Source organism: Myotis lucifugus, unplaced genomic scaffold (genome assembly GCF_000147115.1).
Source record: "Myotis lucifugus unplaced genomic scaffold, Myoluc2.0 scaffold_0, whole genome shotgun sequence".
NCBI lineage: Eukaryota > Metazoa > Chordata > Mammalia > Chiroptera > Vespertilionidae > Myotis > Myotis lucifugus.
This window is the reverse complement of record NW_005871048.1, coordinates 11,995,205-12,012,326: the sequence shown is the minus strand read 5'-3', so window position 1 is coordinate 12,012,326 and position 17,122 is coordinate 11,995,205. Positions and strand designations below refer to the sequence as shown.

The following is a 17,122-nucleotide window of genomic DNA, read 5'->3' as shown; positions in this document are numbered from 1 at the left end:
CTGCGGGGTTTGGAGGGCGGAAGTGAGGGCGCGGCGAGGCGGGGGGCAGCGCGGGGCGTGCCGGCGTGTTGGCGGGCGGCCCCCTGCAGCCTGGCCTCTGGCCCCGCGGCCCCCTGCGCTTCATCTTGCGCTTCCTGGCCTTTGGTAAAGCGCGGCACCGAGCATCACAGACAAGTCACTTTTCCTGACTCTAGTCGCGGCGGCGAGGCGCGGGCGGGTCAGTGCCTTCGCCCCAAGACTGCAGAACCCGCGCTGCGGAGGCGGCCGGGACGAACCCCGCCCATCCGATCCCCGCACGGGCCGGCCGGGGGTTCCCCTAGTAGGGGGGTCCCTGTCCCGCCCCGCTCTCCTCCTGCTCTTCCGGCGGATTCATGGGGTGAACTCCACAGCCCCTGACTGATCACCAACCATTCATATTCCGCTTTTTGCTTCTGCTTTTCCACACGCACAACACGTTCTTGCCAAGCGGCGCGCGTGCAGACCACACAGCAGGAGTCCCTCTCCCGGGGCTGGACAGGCATTGAACTCCAGAGACGGCAGCGAGCGAGGCCCGCCGCGCCTAAAGTCAGCCCTGCCCCCGCCCCGCAGCTGCCCTGCGGCTCCCCCGCCCCGCCCCGCCCCGCCCCCGGGGACAGAGCGCGCGGGGAAATCGGCCCGGCGGGTCTGGAGCTGCTCCGGCTCCAGGTACCCCGTGGTGGGCGCCGGCGGAGGGAGGCGCGGCTTCCGCAGATCCGGGACTGGGATTGTAAAATCCACCTGCCACGCTCAAGCGCGCCTCTTCTATCTTGTTTTCAAAGCAAATGGAAACAAATGTACCTGGGGCTGTTGGAAGCCGCACTCGATCAGCCCCCGCCCTCCCGGCTGACTAATTCCATCCTTATGTCCACACTGAGAAAACAGGCGCTCTGCGCCGCCAGGTGAAGGAAGGGGCCACGGCGCTGCGGCGGCATCCCCTTCAGGCTCTGAAATGCTTCCCACTTTATTGCGTGTTTGCAAGAGCCCTCTCCCTGTGGAAAGTGGTGCCGTTTTCCCACAGCACTGTCCGCAGTGGTGGCCTCTTCTCCAGCCGGCAATTGAATAACGGTGTCGCGGAGGAGAATTAAGAACAGCTACGGGGCCAGAAGAGCAATTGTCCTTAATGGAAACGCTCCGTTTACGGATGAGGTGCAGAGGGATGAACGCCGGGCCAAGCAATGACTGGACTTTTCTGATCCGCATGAAAGCCTGTTGTGTGGCCCCCACATGCTGGAATTGAGGCTGCTTTCTCCCTACGGGTCCAGCACCCTCATCTAAGGAGGGAAATAAGGAATGCCTGTGGACTTTAGTTACATGTAACAAGTACTACACCATGTTCCCATAGATATATTTTTAAAGCTCAACCATTAGAAAGCATTTATAAATCAGTTTCTGTTTTCAATGTTGGTCTGGCTCAAATAATTCCCCTCTGGCTGTAATCTCACATCAGTACAATGATCTTAATTGGGGACCTTATTTATAGAAACTAAATTTCTATCATCAATAATGTACATCCATACCATGAAATATTAGGCAGCAGATAAAATGAATGTATTAATGAGAAAGGACTTCTAAAAAATAATAGTGATTTTTAAAAGTACAAAACCATATGGTGGATTTTGTACTTTTAAAATATGGTTTTGTACTTTTTAAAATCACTATTTTTTAAATATATTTTTATTGATTTCAGAGAGGAAGGGAGAGAGAGAAACATCAATGATGAGAAAGAATCACCGATTGGCTGCCTCCTGCACGTCCCCGACGGGAGACCAAGCCCACAACCCCGGCATGTGCCCCTGACCAGAATCGAAACCAGGACCCTTTAGTCCCCAGGTCGACACTATTCACTGAGCCAAACCAGCCAGGGCAAAATCACTGTATTTTAAAAGTCCTTTCTCTTCAGTGCGTGTGAACATATTAGAATGTTTGAGGGCAGGGCAGGACTGATAGGTAAACTTGTAATAACACAAAATGAGTCTACTATAGTATGGAGGGCCTGGAATAAAGTGCTTCTCTTCCATAGCTGTTGAAAAGCTTTCGAAGGCTTTTAAGTGGGAATAACATGAAAGATCTGTATTATTTTGTTTTCTAAATCATTATTCCTCTAATTTGCATTTCAGATGCTATCCCTTAGTGCCCACCCCTTCCTAGTTTGGAATATCCTAGCATCTCCTTTTCTAATGCTTTCTTTTAAAATATGGGTCAAAATTCAACACAAGGAAGCCTATTATTCCACGCCTAACACCCTCCACCCAGTCCACAGATCTTCAGTACTCTTGCCTACATTGTGATATCTTGTGCTTGTTGATGTAGCTCAATTGCTCGTCTGTCACAGAGGCATGAGCTGTCTCGAATCTATCCACTTCATGAAGTCCAAAAGGTCAAGCAATGATGTCATCAGTTGTCTCCTACTTCACCTGCCAAAAACTGCCACTCCCCAAACACACCACACACACACACACACACACACACACACACACACACACACACACTATGCAGGTTCAATAATTGTATGTTACCTGACATTAAAATATGAACCTATTACCCTTTAGGCTATACCCTACTCAGTAAACTGACCAGGTCTCTTTCCATACTGACTCCTAATACCCAACAAGAGATTAAATTACTGGCCGAGTCAAGTCCTAATGACCATGATGCATATTTCAGTAAGTGCTTTAGGCACCACTGGCTCTGAATCTGTTTGGTCTGAAATCAAACAGCCACGGTCTCCTACTGGTAGTATGGCCTAATCGAGAAGTAACAAGGTGACATGGCCACATACTCCTAAACCTTGCCCCCTGTTGTGAACAACCTGAACTTAGGGGAAAGAAGGAGGTTGTCAATGAAGTAAATCACAGGCTTCACAGTGACTTGCACATGCATTGTCTATGCTCCTGGGTATCAGAAGGTTCTAGGTGAAGGGACAATAAATGGCATTTATCAATTATTGACTCAAGCCTCTGACAGGCCAAGTTCACCTGTCATAAAGTGTTTCTATGGGAACAACCTCAGGGGAGGGAGTCCAGTGAGCCAGGAAGTTCAGATTTCCATTGCCTCGCCAAATCCTACTCATCTTTCAAGCTGCAGATCTAGAGCCTCCTTCCTCATTTGTCTAGTTTTCATTGATTAACTCCCCTTACTCTGAACTCCTTTAGCACTTAGACCCTTACCACTCAGTTTAACATGCTTCCATACTCTCAATTTGTACACTAATGTTTGATGTTGTATAAACCTTATCTTCCCATCCATTTAAGCTTTTGTTTTTTCTTCTTTTTTATGTTAAATCTACCAAATAGCTTTACATTTTTATTGATTTTTAGAGAGAGAGAGACATTGACCTGTTGTTCCATTTATTTATACATTTACTGGTTGACTCTTATATGTGCCATGACCAGGGATGGAACCCAAAACTGTGTCATATCGGGTCAATGCTCCAACCAATTGAGCTACTTGGCCAGGGCTGAACTTTTGTTTGTTTTAAGAGAAAATCTAGTAGGCATTTATCTACTAAATGGTAGGACCAGACCAACAATTTGAAACTTGGTAAGAGGAACACAGTGCTGCTCTGGCAGACATTAATGGCAGGAGTGTACTGGCTGCATGACTGGTAAGCAAAGGGGTCTCTCAGCCACCTTGAGGTGAACAACACTGCTAATATTTAGAGGTTGTCAACAGGTCCCTTTTCACTGTATCTTATTATTTCTACACCTAGGGTGGCAAATAAAAACAGGATAGATACCCTGTTACATTTGACTTTCAGATACATACTGGAAAATTTTTAGTATAAGTATGTCCCAGATATTGAATGGGACATACTTATACTAAAACAATTATATGTTGTTTATCTGAAATTCAAAGTTAACTCTAATTCCTGTATTTTATCTGGCAATTTTATATCTACTTGCTAATGATTACAGTTTAGTTATAGGGTGTCTCAAGCCCCAACCCTGTTGTCATAGTAGCTAGATATAATAGCTTTCATTTATTGAGAGCGTACTTAATGTGCCAATAACAGTATCAGGAACTTTGCATAAAATATTCACATAAGCCTTGCAAAAACCCTGTGAAATAGGTATATAATTTCCTTCAAAGGGAACATGTAACAACCACAACTCCTCCATTCCTCCACCCAGATATTAAGTAGTACCCTCAAGGTCATATTAAATGCCAAAGAGCCAGATTCAAATCTGGGTCTCACTCCAGCATCCCTACTGTATTGCCCACAGGTTAAATATAAAACATGAAATTTACAATTTCATAAAAGATCTCATTTAAACATTCTTTTACAGTTTGAGGTACATGTTTTCCAAATTATCTTTTGAACTGTGTAATAAAAACATCAGAGAGAAATTATAATGTTATTTGTGAAACTAGCTGTTTTCAAATGAATTTGCTTCAGTCTAAATCTTCTGTTTGCCTTAAGTACCCCCACATAAATCACACATTTTACCCAATCTCAATATATATATTGCAGTGACCACAACCTTAGCATTATCACCAAGTTTAGATTTCAATTGTGTCCGAAACTATCTGTTGAGCCTTCTGAAATAGACCATTTGGTATTATTTTAGTTTTGGTCCCATGAGATGTTTAAGATTTTATATTAGTCCAGATTTGAGGATTTTCTAAACCGAATTCTTTCAGTGTACAAGTATCTTCTTGTTTTAAAGTAAAATTTAGATTTATGAAAGTTTTTTAAAATAATTTTGTGTCTAAAGCAGCGGTTCTCAACCTGTGGGTCGCGACCCCTTTGGCAGTCAAAGGACCCTTTCACAGGGGTCGCCTAAGACCATCCTGCATATCAGATATTTACATAACAATTCATAACAGTAGCAACATTACAGTTTGAAGTAGCAACGAAAATAATTTTATGGTTGGGTCACAACATGAGGTACTGTATATAAAGGGCCAGAAGGTTGAGAACCACTGGTCTAAAGGATGTTCAAAGTTAAAAGTAACAATTCACTGAGTAATGGAATCATTGCCTGTTTCTCTGTCAAAATGAAATGTAACATTCCAAAGCTTGTTTTCTTTGTTCAAACCACTGGACAAACCATTCAGGTACTCTTTGGAAGTGCCTAAACAGTAACTATTGAACTATAAGAAACAAGAAGCATTTTCTGGCTATTTATACATAAATATAACTATGTAAGTTACTCTAAATATAAAGAGGTATACTAAATCCTTCAATGTTCTTTGTCATTAAATCTTTGTCGTATGATTCCAGAAGAGTGTATAATAATGTGAAGGCAAGAGGTGTATGAACTTGCTTTAAAAAATTAGCAAGGCAAACCATTCTAGAGACCAATATTGACCACAGATTTGGAAAGCTCTCGTTCAGAACAAAGAGACAAGTTTGAAAAAGAAACAAAAGGCAGCTTCCAGAAATACAAGTTTCTCTGATAGTGAAGTATAAGGAATTCCATTTACATTGATTTTTAAAGCTTTTGAGAATTATCGCAGGTATTAACTATACTTTTAGAATGTATTGTTTGCCGAGCAGAAAGATCACACTGGTAGAGAACAGTGTGCTTTAAATATTAAAGTAATCATCACAATAGAGTAAAATAAGCTGATCAAATTGGTCAGGTGGGTTTTAGGTTACCCTAAGATGAAAGGCTCACCTTTCACATTCAAAGAACAAACAATAAACTAATTTAATTTAAAATAGACACACAGCAAACTGCTGCCACTGGGGATTGGAGGTGGGAATGAAGTTCCACCTTTTATTCTGTAAAACTTTCTGGAAAGGTTGACTATTTTGAAGAAGCATATATTAATTTTGTAAAATTTTAAAGCCATCAGAGAAAAGTGAAAGAAATTGTAATAATTGTCAGTGGTCTCAACTTTGGAGGAAAGAAAGGAGCAAGAGGCTAACTGGCCTCTGCTCTCCATGAACTCAGCCAGCTTGGTGTAATTAGACCAGTTTCACATCATTCTTTACATTACAAACTTGGACTACAAAGTGGAACCTAACTCCTCAGAGGAAGTAAAGCAAATCTCAAAGCTCTGCTATTCTATGGCTAATACTCAGAGAGGTAGGTATTCAGTGTTCAAACCCTGTATAATCTCACACAAAGTGAGGGTTTTAAATGGAGTTGGGGGTGGAAGGGTGTCTGTGAGGAGAGTGGGAGTAAGCTTGGTTAGAAGGCTACTCCTGACACACACACCACCACCACCACCACCACGAAGAAGAAAAAAGTCGCAGGGAGGAACTGTCCCAAGTTCTTATTGTGAGAGCCTGCTCCCCAACTCAGATTTCACAGGGAGGCCGGGCCCCTCTAACTTTGGAAGTCAGCTGAGCATGCTCTCTGTTGTCGCAGGCCCATTGCTGAAGCCTAGGAGAGAGTGAGGCAGAGAAGTTCAGTGGTTGAAACCAAAGGTTATTTTGTTTTTATTTTTTTCATTACAGTGGTCATATTGTGGTAAACACATTGCTAATTCTGAGAAGCTTGTTTTTGTTTACCTGACTTTATTGAGTTTTAAGGGTTCACTAATGGTTCTGTCTTCAGTTTACCCACATGTTCTATGATCACCTGGGGTGCCAACATGTCGATCCCTGGGTGCCACCCCTAAACTATGCTCTCAGAATTTAAAATTCTGCCTGCTGAAGGTAAGTATTAATACAATTCTGGCTCACTTTGAAGAATGTCTGAGCACCACAGGCCTAAACTCATATTTCAGTTGAGAGTGGTCTATTTATTTTGTAATCAATAAATGTCATCCTCTTTCCTCTGTTCCCCTCCCAGCCCCACCCCCGAGTTCCTGTGCACCGGGGTCCTGTGTGCGCTTTTGAGGGCCTGGTTCTGGCCCTCTGGGTGCAAGCCTCCTCGCCCAGAACCAGCACTTCCTTGGGGACTTTTTTCCCCTGGAGGGGACTATGGTGTGCACCCTGGTGGGTGGCCAAGGGGAGGCTATTGGTGGTGACAAGGCGCTTGGATGTACTGGCCAGGGTGTCTCCAGGCATGAGGGGAGGCCCCTGGAGGAGCAGACCGGAGCCCAGGGTAAGAGGAGTGTGACATTTGTACTTCTGGTCTAGGGCTGTAATTGCTAGGGGCGATCCTACCTTCCAATGTTAATAAGAATTCTGTCTTGGATGAGTGAATTCCGTGTGTGTAGAACAGGAGAGAGAGTTCAGGGAGGAGCACGTTCGCCAGGGACGCTTTGGTCTGGAAGAGCGTTAAACCAGCCGCAGGCTGTCTGGGCCTGACGCTAAAACCATTCCACACTCCATATCCGCGGAGCTGGGGTGAGGTCTGAGGCTGAAGCCTCAGGTGTTCACCCCAGGCTTGCAGAATCATCCTTCTCCTTTCTGATGGCTGTGCGCAGGGAGTCCCCTTTCCTCCGTGCCATCGCCTCTTCCCGAAACTCCAGGTGCAGAGGGCGAAACGCAGACCCGGTTTCTAGCATGCAAATCCTGGCGGACCGCGCACAGGGTGGCCTTTGCATTTCCCGACACCTGCCTCCGGGACACCACTCAGGCGCCTCTCCCGGCAGTTTCTCGCCCGCAGCGTGGGGGCCAGGCTCCCCAAAAGGCTTCCTGCCCGGGCGCGGCGCCAACCGGCCGGCCGAGGGCGTGGTCGCGAGGCGCCGCCGACAGCGCTTGCCCGGATTTGGAACCGGCTCCGGGACAGGTGCCGGGCTGAAATCCAGCTCTTCGCCATCTCCCCGCTCCCCGCTCCCCGCCACAAGAAACCGGCCTGAAAGATCCCGGGCCTGGGCAGCGGCTCGGGACTTGGGAGGAAGGCTGAAAGCGCCTAGGCGGGGCGATCAAGGCTTCTGCCCTGTTTACCAGCCACCAGGTCGGACTTCAGGCTCAAGCCGACCCCGCCCTCCCGACCTGTTCACTGCTCGGACCTTCCCATCGCGCTCGGCGCCTGGACGGGCGAGGTCACGCACTCCAAGTCACCAGGCCTGCGCAGCCCTGGGTGCCTCCAGGAGCGCCCCCTTGGCCAACGCCCGCCCGCCCCCCTACTCTGCCCCCAACCCCGACCCCCATCTCCGCGGGCTGGGAGCGCGCTCCTCCTGGTCCCGGGGGCTCTCCCGTCGCCCAGCTGGCCCCAAACACGCTGGAAACTCCCCGTCGGCACATGTCAGAGATGCCGCCTAATAAAGAAAAGGCAGCTACTCTGCCTTCTGCTGCGGCTGGGACGCCGAGCTGAGAAGTGGACGCGGGATCCCGGCCCCTCCCCGGAATGGAGCGGGGCGCCCACGGCTGGCGGCCAGGTAGCGCCCGGAGTGGGGGCCCGGCGCCGCACGCGCGCCCCGTCACTTACCTTGCCCCTGGCCAGCAATTCCATGATGTAGCCAAATTCACTCATCTCCCCCGAGTCAGACATGGTCACGACCCTTCACCAACTCTGGGAGACCCAGGCAGGTGCATCAGATGTGCTCTTGTTCTCTCTCTCTCTCTCTCTCTCTCTCTCTCTCTCTCTCTTTCTGCTTTCAAGCGCCCCGCCGGTGTGTTGTTCAGGAGGGAGAATGGGAAACCGGGGCGAGCAAAAGGCGGGATTGGGTGGGAAGAAGGCAGCTCTGGGCAGCCCTGTGCTTGGCTCCCGGAGAAGCGGACGGTGCAGGGCGATGTAACGGAACAAACAAGGGCGGCAGCGGTGAAACCCACAGCAGGCGGAGCCCGCGCCGAGCCCCGCCTCCTCGGGGGTCGTGGCCCACGCCTCCCGCCGGGGTCCGGCCGCTGCCGAGACAAACACCCGACACAAAAGAGGGGCCGCTCCCGTGTGGCGCGGACCCAGCCCGGACACCCACTGGGTGATTAAAGTGGTGCTTTATCCGATGCCCGGGAAGGTGGCCGTCCGGAGCTCCCAGCTCGAGGACCAGGAAAAACCCCCACCACCCTGTCTGGAGGTGCGAGGGCAGAGAGAATGAATGCAGAGGAGGCACAACAAAGGATCTGGCTGCCAGCGCCGGAAAAACAGAAAAGAAAAGAAAAAATAAGTGAGGGCCCAGGAAATGGCAACACCGCATCTCAAGTCAGCCTTCCTGAAATCCAATAGGTAACAAAGGCCAACCCCGGCGCTTCTGAGATGAGAACAAATACGAGGATTGTATTTTCAACGCTCTAAGTGTGTAAGGTCGATTGTATCTCTATATCCTCCTGATACTCAACCTTCCCTTAATGAAATAATAAATAAATAAAAAAGCATTCCTGCCAGCAAGGTTCCTGGACAAACACTGTCACCCTTACTTATGCGACTAACTCACTTTCCAGTCATTCTCTTCAGTGATTGAGTTAAACATTCAGTGCATGTTTCTCACATTTTACACTTCTTTTTAAAATAGCAGCTCCCCTAGGAGGCTGCAGCAGCAATGGCCTCTCAGTCTTCTTCCTGCTTCATTCATACCTGACAATCTTTGCTTCTGTTGAAAAGAAAACTTGGCTGAACAAAGTCAGTTCTGGTCTATTCACTCTAGGCAGTCTTACCTTTCTTGAAAAGGTGGAGAGCGATAAGGGCTGAGGTTTCCTACTAAATATACATCTCTGCCAGCGATAATTAGATTAGACACAAATGTAAGATTTACTACAGGGTGAACCACTTTCCTTAAGCAGGTTGGCAGAGTTTGCACTGGGCTCAGCATCAGTGGCAGGGTGCAGGGTGGAAATGACCTAATTTACAGGAGCATAGGATTTTGCAGGCTTGATGAGACAGGGGTTTTTCTTATTTGCCTCTTCTTTTGGTCGTTTAAAATTTTTTCCTCTTTGGCCCAGAAGTCTAAAAGTACATAATTTTTTTTTCCCTGCACACCTCTTCTTAAATGTCCAATAATCACTCCTTGACTGTTCTACCAGAACGTTGGTCCCCCTCTTCAATGTGTTGCTTTCCTTCTGTGTTGGTCCAGATAGCCTATTAGGACAAGCAGCAAAAATTAACATGCTGAGTGTTCATGGGGGCGGGGGGGGGGGGGGGGGGGGTCCTTAGGGGGGAAGACACCATCACAATGCTTTTTGTTTTGAAGCTGCTTCTCCTCAAGTTCTGTAGAACCTTGTGCATGCTCTTTGCTTTCGTAAGGAAAACTAATAGAATCCAAATGAGATCTGTAGCTGAATGGATTCCTCTTTAATATTAACAATACTTGACAGATTGCTCTAAAAGTGAAATTTTCCATGCCCAGAATGGCTTCTGGGCATGATAAAAATCACAGTGTTAGAGCTGAACAACTAATCTTACGCCTGTTTTACAAGCAGGGAGGAGGAAAGTAGAGACAAAGAGGCATACAAGCCAAATGTTTTCCCTAAAAACGTTCCCCCAAACTCCATTCAATGACCTCCACTTACATCTCCCTTGTGAGAAATGGGTCACATGTCCACCCTTAGCTGCAAGGAAGGCTAGAAGGTGATTATTTTACTCTGGGAACATTGATCGCTACTCTAAACAAAATCAAGGGTTTGTTACAAGGAAAGGGAGATATCAGGTAGGTAACTGATAATTTTATGTTCTGGGAAATGACTGGTTTTGAATAAAATGGTATCTAACCCTTCCAACTCTTTTTTTAAATATATTTTTATTGATTTCAGAGAGGAAGAGAGAGGGAGAGAGAAAGAGAAACATCAATGATGAGAGAGAATCATTGAACGCCTGCCACCCACTGGGGACCAAGCCTGCAACCCAGGCATGTGCCCTTGACTGGAATCGAACCTGGGACCCTTCAGTCCTCAGGCCAACTCTCTATCCACTGAGCCAAACCAGCTAGGGCTAACTCTTCCTACTTTTAATGCTAAGACCTCTAGGATCCCTTCACCATAGGGCAACATTAGCTGCCACTCTTTCCCACTCTTTTCTGTCCACTTGATCACTTTCTTCTAGGAAATACTCCAGGCAAAATTATCCTTATCGATTGCTTAGATTCCTACCCAAGAAGAAGTTGAGGGGATTGGAATGGCTCTTAGAATCAGCTGCTGCAGTGGCAGGAAGGAGAACTGCCTGAGTCCAGATCCATGTCCAGAAGTTAGAACCCAGATAGGGTCCTGAGCATTTACTCAGATGCCTGGTGGCATTTACCACTCTTCATTGTTGTCAGTGTGCAAAGAGCACTATGGAGCAGTAAAGACCTTTCAAAGATGACAGGCATATAAAATGAAGACCACGTTAAAATTTCCCCTGAAATTGCACTTCAAAGACACAGGGTAAGACAGTTAATAGGTGCCAAACAAAAGATGCTTTACTTTTTCTCTTACTTCCAAAAACAAAATAAGATTAATATCATACAGATTAATGTCAAACTTTACTCCACAAAGGAAACAAAAATTTTAGGAGATTAATTCATATTTCTCAAAAATCATGAAATTAACATAACACATGCTGCTTCATGAAAGACTTCCTCACCTAAGAGAAAGATTGTTAATAGAGGGATTATGTCGTGTGAATTTTTCACAATGAGAAGACTAGCATATATATTTTAAACAATATTTTTAATTGATTTCAGAGAGGACCGTAGAGGAGGAGAAAGATAGAAACATCAATGATGAGAGAGAATCATTGACCGGCTGCCTCCTGCATGTCCTACACTGGGGATTGAGCCCACAACCCGGGCATGTGCCCTGATTGGGAATTAAACTGTGACCTCCTGGTTCATAGGTTGATGCTCAACCACTGAGTCACACCGGCTGGGCTAGACTAGCAATAAAGGGTCACATGCTGTGGGAAATCTGCTAATTTCCAACTTCCATGTAAAGGACAACACTTTCCAATACAACTGCTCTACGGCCATGGCAATTATAGAAATAATTGTAAGCAGACCCACAGCTTTGACTTCATTTTCATTCACAACACTCTGCTTTCTCTATCTAATGGTAATCAACATAACACAATAGTTTCAACAAATAACATTAACAAAATATACATTTTAAGTTTTTTTTAAACTGTGGACACAGACAATAATTGCATTTTGAAGGTTTAGCAATTGAAATCTATAATGATCAATGTTTAGCAGTTTAATGTAAGAATTAGAGACTAGAATAATATAAAAAGATCTTGGTTTTAATAAACCCTCAAATTTACTTCAATAGTTTTTATTTGAAAAGTATCAACATAAAATGTAGCATTCTGACATAAATGCATCCTAACACCTGAACCCAGAGTTGTAATTTAAAATACCATTTTTTAAACAGCTGCATTGAGGTATGATTTACATTCCATTAAACCCACCAATTGTTAAGTGTATAGTTTAGTGATTTTTATTAAATTATGGATTTGTGGAATCATCTCACAATCCAGTTTTAAAACTTTAGAATATCTCTCCATTTGTTCAGATTTTTAAAAAATTTTCTTAGCTCTGCTCTATAGCTTTTAGTGATCAGATATATTACACTTGATAAGTGTGTTGCTAAGTATTTTATTATTGCGAATGAAACTGATTTCTTAATTTATTTTTGGGTTGTTCATTGCTTTTATATAGACACTAGAGGCCCAGTTCACAAAATTCTGCCTGGGGATCAGGCCTAAACCGGCAGTTGGACATCCCTCTCACAATCCAGGACCACTGTCTCCTAACTGCTCACCTGCCTGCCTGCCTGATCATCCCTAACTGCCCCCCTCCACCAGCCTGGTCACCCCTTAATACCCCCGCTGCTGGCCTGGTCACCTCTCACTGCCTCCCCCAGCTGGCCTGGTGACCCCGAACTGCCCCCCCCCCACCGGCCTGGTCGCCCCACCCAGACTGCTGTTCGGTCGTTTGGTCACCCCCTGCCGGCCTGGTCGCCCCATGCAGCCTGCTCAGTCGTCCGTTTGGTTGCGATTGTCACTTAGGCATATATATATATATATATATATATATATAGAGAGAGAGAGAGAGAGAGAGAGAGAGAGAGAGAGAGAGGCCAGATTATTATGACCACCCCATCAGCACTTCGTTGGGCCACCTTTTGCCTTCAATACTGTGGCAATTCTTCTTGGCATTGACTCCACAAGATGTTGAAAAATGATGCGAGGAATCTGACGCCATGCCTGATGAATAGCACTGTCCAGTTCTGTGAGATTTAATGGTTGTGGGACCAGCTGCCTGATGGCTCTTTTAACTTCGTCCCACAAATGCTCAATTGGATTGAGATCTGGTGATTGTGGGGCCATCTAAGCAAGGTAAAGTCTCCCTCATGTTCTTGAAACCACTCCTGCACAATACGAGCACCATGGCATGGCACATTGTCTTGTTGGAAGAAGCCATCTCCATTGGGATATGCCATCAACATGATAGGATGAACTTGATCAGCAACGATACTTAGGTATGTTGTGCTATTCAAACGTTGTTCCACACAAATTCAAGGGCCCAAATCATGCCAGGAAAACATGCCCCAAACCATAACACTGCCCCCACCAGCTTGAAGGGTTGTACTCATGCATGTGGGTTGCATGCTTTCATGCTGTTTCTGCCAAATTCTCACTCTGCCATCTGCATGATGCAACTGGAAACGTGATTCATCAGACCACATGACCTTTTTTCCAATTCTCGACTGTCCAATCCTTGTGTTCCTGTGTGAATTGGGGACGTTTTATCTTGGTAACTGCAGACAGCAAAGGTGATCAAACAGGCCTTCAGCTTCCATATCCCATACGATGCAGTGTACGGCTAATTTGCCTACAAACGTCAGGTGGTCATAATAAATCTGGCCACTCACTTTCAAATATATCCCACATTCAAAGGCTGTTAAATCGTGTTGTTTACCCATATCTTCAGAAAAAAAATCACTTCTACTGTCGAGGTAAACAACCTGCTTCCCTATTTATAATGGTCTGGCCCTCTAGCAACTTCAGCGAGAAATTATAGCTAATTTGCCGACAAACGTTAGGTGGTCATAATAATCTGGCCACTCAGTGTAGATATATATAGATATATATAGATATATATAGATATATATAGATATAGCTAAGAATTGCATGAGCTGTATCTTGCAGTATTGCAAAATTCATTTATTCCAGTAGATTTTATTTGTAGATTTCTTATCATATTACAGATACATCTCAACTTATAATGGGTTATGTCCTGATAACCCCATTGTAAGTTGAAAACATCTTAAGTAAAAAATGCTTTTAATACTACACTGTAGAGCAGTGGTTCTCAACCTTCCTAATGCCACGACCCTTTAATACAGTTCCTCATGTTGTGGTGACCCCCAATTTCATTGTTCCAAATTGAACATAATTAAAGCATAGTGATTAATCACAAAAACATTATGTAATTATATATGTGTTTTCCGATGATCTTAGGCGACCGCGGTGAAAGGGTCATTCAACCCCCAAAGGGGTTGCGACCCACAGGTTGAGAACCGCTGCTGTAGAGTATGGGCTGTTTATCCTCATGACCAGGTGGCTGACTGGGAGCTTGCTGCCCCTTCCCATTAGGAAGAGAGAGTATCATACCACACATTGCTAGCCCAGGAAAATATCAAGATTCAAAGTTTGAAGTTCAAATCTTGTCATGCACCATCTGTATCTGTAACTAAAGAAGTTTTACTGCCCTAACCGGTTTGGCTCAGTGTGTGTGCAGGAGGCAGCTGATCAATGTTTCTCACTCATTCATGTTTCTAACTCTCTATCCCTCTCCCTTCCTCTCTGTAAAAAAATCAATAAAATATATTAAAAAAAAGAAGTTTTACTTTTTCCTTTCCGATCTGTATGCTTTTGATTTATTTGTCTTGCCTTATTACTCTGGTTAGATACATCCAGTACAATACCGAATAAAAGTGACAGGAGTAGACATTCTTGCCTTATTCCCAGTCATAGGGGAGTATTCAGTCTTTACCCATTAAGTATTAGGTTAACTACATTCTATAAATTTTGATATGCTGTCTTTTTTTTTCCATTCAGTTAGAAATATTCAAAATCCCCCTGTAATTTCAAAATTATCCCAAATTTCTAAGTATTTCCAGATTTCCCATATTTTTTTATGTTGATTTCTAATCGAATTCTGGCTTGAACAGAGACCATTCTTTGAATGATCTCAATGTTTTAAAAATAATGAAGCTTTTTTATGCTCTAACATGGGAGCGAGCAAACTCTTTCTGGCTCAGTGAGCTAGTAAACATTTTATACTTGCGGCCATACAGTCTTTGACTACTCAACTGCTGTTATGGGATGAAGGCAATCATCAACAATAGGTAAATAAATAAACATTTATTTACAAAAATAGGCAGCTGCATAAGCATGTGAAAAGATGCTCAACATCATTAGTCATTAGGGAAATGCAAATCAAAACCACAATTGATATCATTTCACATACCCATTAGAATGGCTATAATTTTAAAAAATTTAATGTATTGGTGACAATAGAGAGAAATTAGAACCCTTGTACATGGCTTGTAGGAATGTAAAATGGGTGCAACCACTAAAGGAAACTGTTCAATGGTCCTTCAAAAGCTAAACATAAAATTACTATATGTCTCAGCAATTCCACTTCTAGGTATATACCTAAAAAAATTGAGAACAGGGTCTCAAATAGATACTTGTACACTAATATTCACTGCTGTGTTTTTCACGATAACCAAAAGATATAAACAACCCAAGTGTTGATCAATAAATGAATGAATAAAAAAATGTGGTATATACAAATAATGGAATATTGTTAGGCTAAAAAATGGAATGAACTATGCTATAGTATGGATGGAATTTGAAAACATTATTTTAAGTGAAATAAGCCAGACACACAAGAACAAATATTGTATGACTTTACTTATATGAAATATTAGAATAGGTAAATTCATAGGGACAGAAAGTAGATTTAAGGGATTGAAGGGAACGAAGAATAGAGAATTATTGTTTAATAGGTACTGATTTTATGCTTGGGATGATGAAAAAGTTTTGGGTAGGGATAATGGTTGCACAATATTATGTAATTAATGCCACTGCATTGTACACTTAAAAATGGTTTAAAAGGTTTTTTAAAAATTAGTTGGCTGGGAACCAGACAAGAGGCTTGTCTTAGCTGGTTGGAGTGTTGTCCTATACACCAAAAAGATTATGGGTTTGATTCCCTGTCAGGGCATATACCTAGGTTTTTGGTTAAATCCCCAGCCGGGGCATATGGAGGCAATCCATGGATGTTTCTCTCTCTCTCTCCCTTCCTCTCTCTCTAAATTCAATAAAAATATAACCTTAGCCAGGCCGGAATGGCTCAGTGGTTGAGCGTTGATCTATGAACCAGGAGGTCATGGTTCGATACACAGTCAGGGCCCATGTGGGTTGCAGTTTTGATCCCCAGTGTAGGATGTTCAGGAGGCAGCTGATTAGTTATTCTCTCTCATTACTGATGTTTCTATCTCTCTCTTCTCCCTTCTTCTCTGAAAGCAATAAAAAATATATTTAAAAAAATATCCTCAGGTGAGGATGAAAAATAAATTAGGTAGCTGGCCCTTGGGCTATAGTTTGCTGACCCTGACTTATTATATGATCTGTTTGGGGGTAATACTCCCTGTGTGCTTAAAAAGAATATGTATTCTGCTGTTGGGTGGAGTGTTCCATGAATACCAGTTAGCTAAAGTTGTTTTTCCATGTCTTATGTCTTTGTTCTTCTGTTCCTCCTTTATTGTCTTTTTTGTGTTAAATATTTATTAGTATATGTATTTTATTTTTTTGCTGACTTTTAACAAAATTATTATTTTTAAATAGTTACTCTAGGGACTAAAATATAACTCTTAACTGATCCAAATCTACTTTAGATTTATTCTGCCAAAATGTAGTAGTTCCTGTTCTCCTCCCTCATTGTCATGCATATTACTTCTACATGTTATAAATGCAACAATATAGTCTTATAATTATTGATTTACACAATCTAACAAAAATGCATGTTTTTAAAGAAATTAAGAGAAAAATATATATATAGTATTTATTTACTCATAAATTTATAATTTCTGGTGCTCATCATCTCTAATTATCTATAGTCATTTCCTTTCATTCTGAAGATATCCTTCAGTATCTCTTGTAAGACAATCTGTTAACAATGAATTTCTTCAGTCTCTTAATTAATCTGTAAATCCAAAACAATTGCAATAAAACATTCAAGTGAAGGGATTAAGCAAAAATAAAACACCATATATTCTATATAATAAAAGCCTAATATGCTAAGTGTCTGACTGTTCATTCGACCATTAGACCAGGGGCAG

The 17,122-nt window shown here is 43.6% G+C and overlaps 1 protein-coding gene across 1 annotated transcript in view; it reads right to left on the bottom strand.

Annotated features, from left to right (window-relative positions):
• Positions 1–8,399, bottom strand: part of TRIM36 (tripartite motif containing 36) — a 41,542-nt gene extending 33,143 nt beyond the window's left edge. The window contains exon 1 of the mRNA XM_006081141.3: positions 8,292–8,399. Coding sequence (XP_006081203.1) covers positions 8,292–8,354 — 63 coding nt within the window. The 5' untranslated portion in view covers positions 8,355–8,399. The remainder of the gene's footprint in view (positions 1–8,291) is intronic.
• Between the last annotated feature and the right edge of the window lie 8,723 nt (positions 8,400–17,122).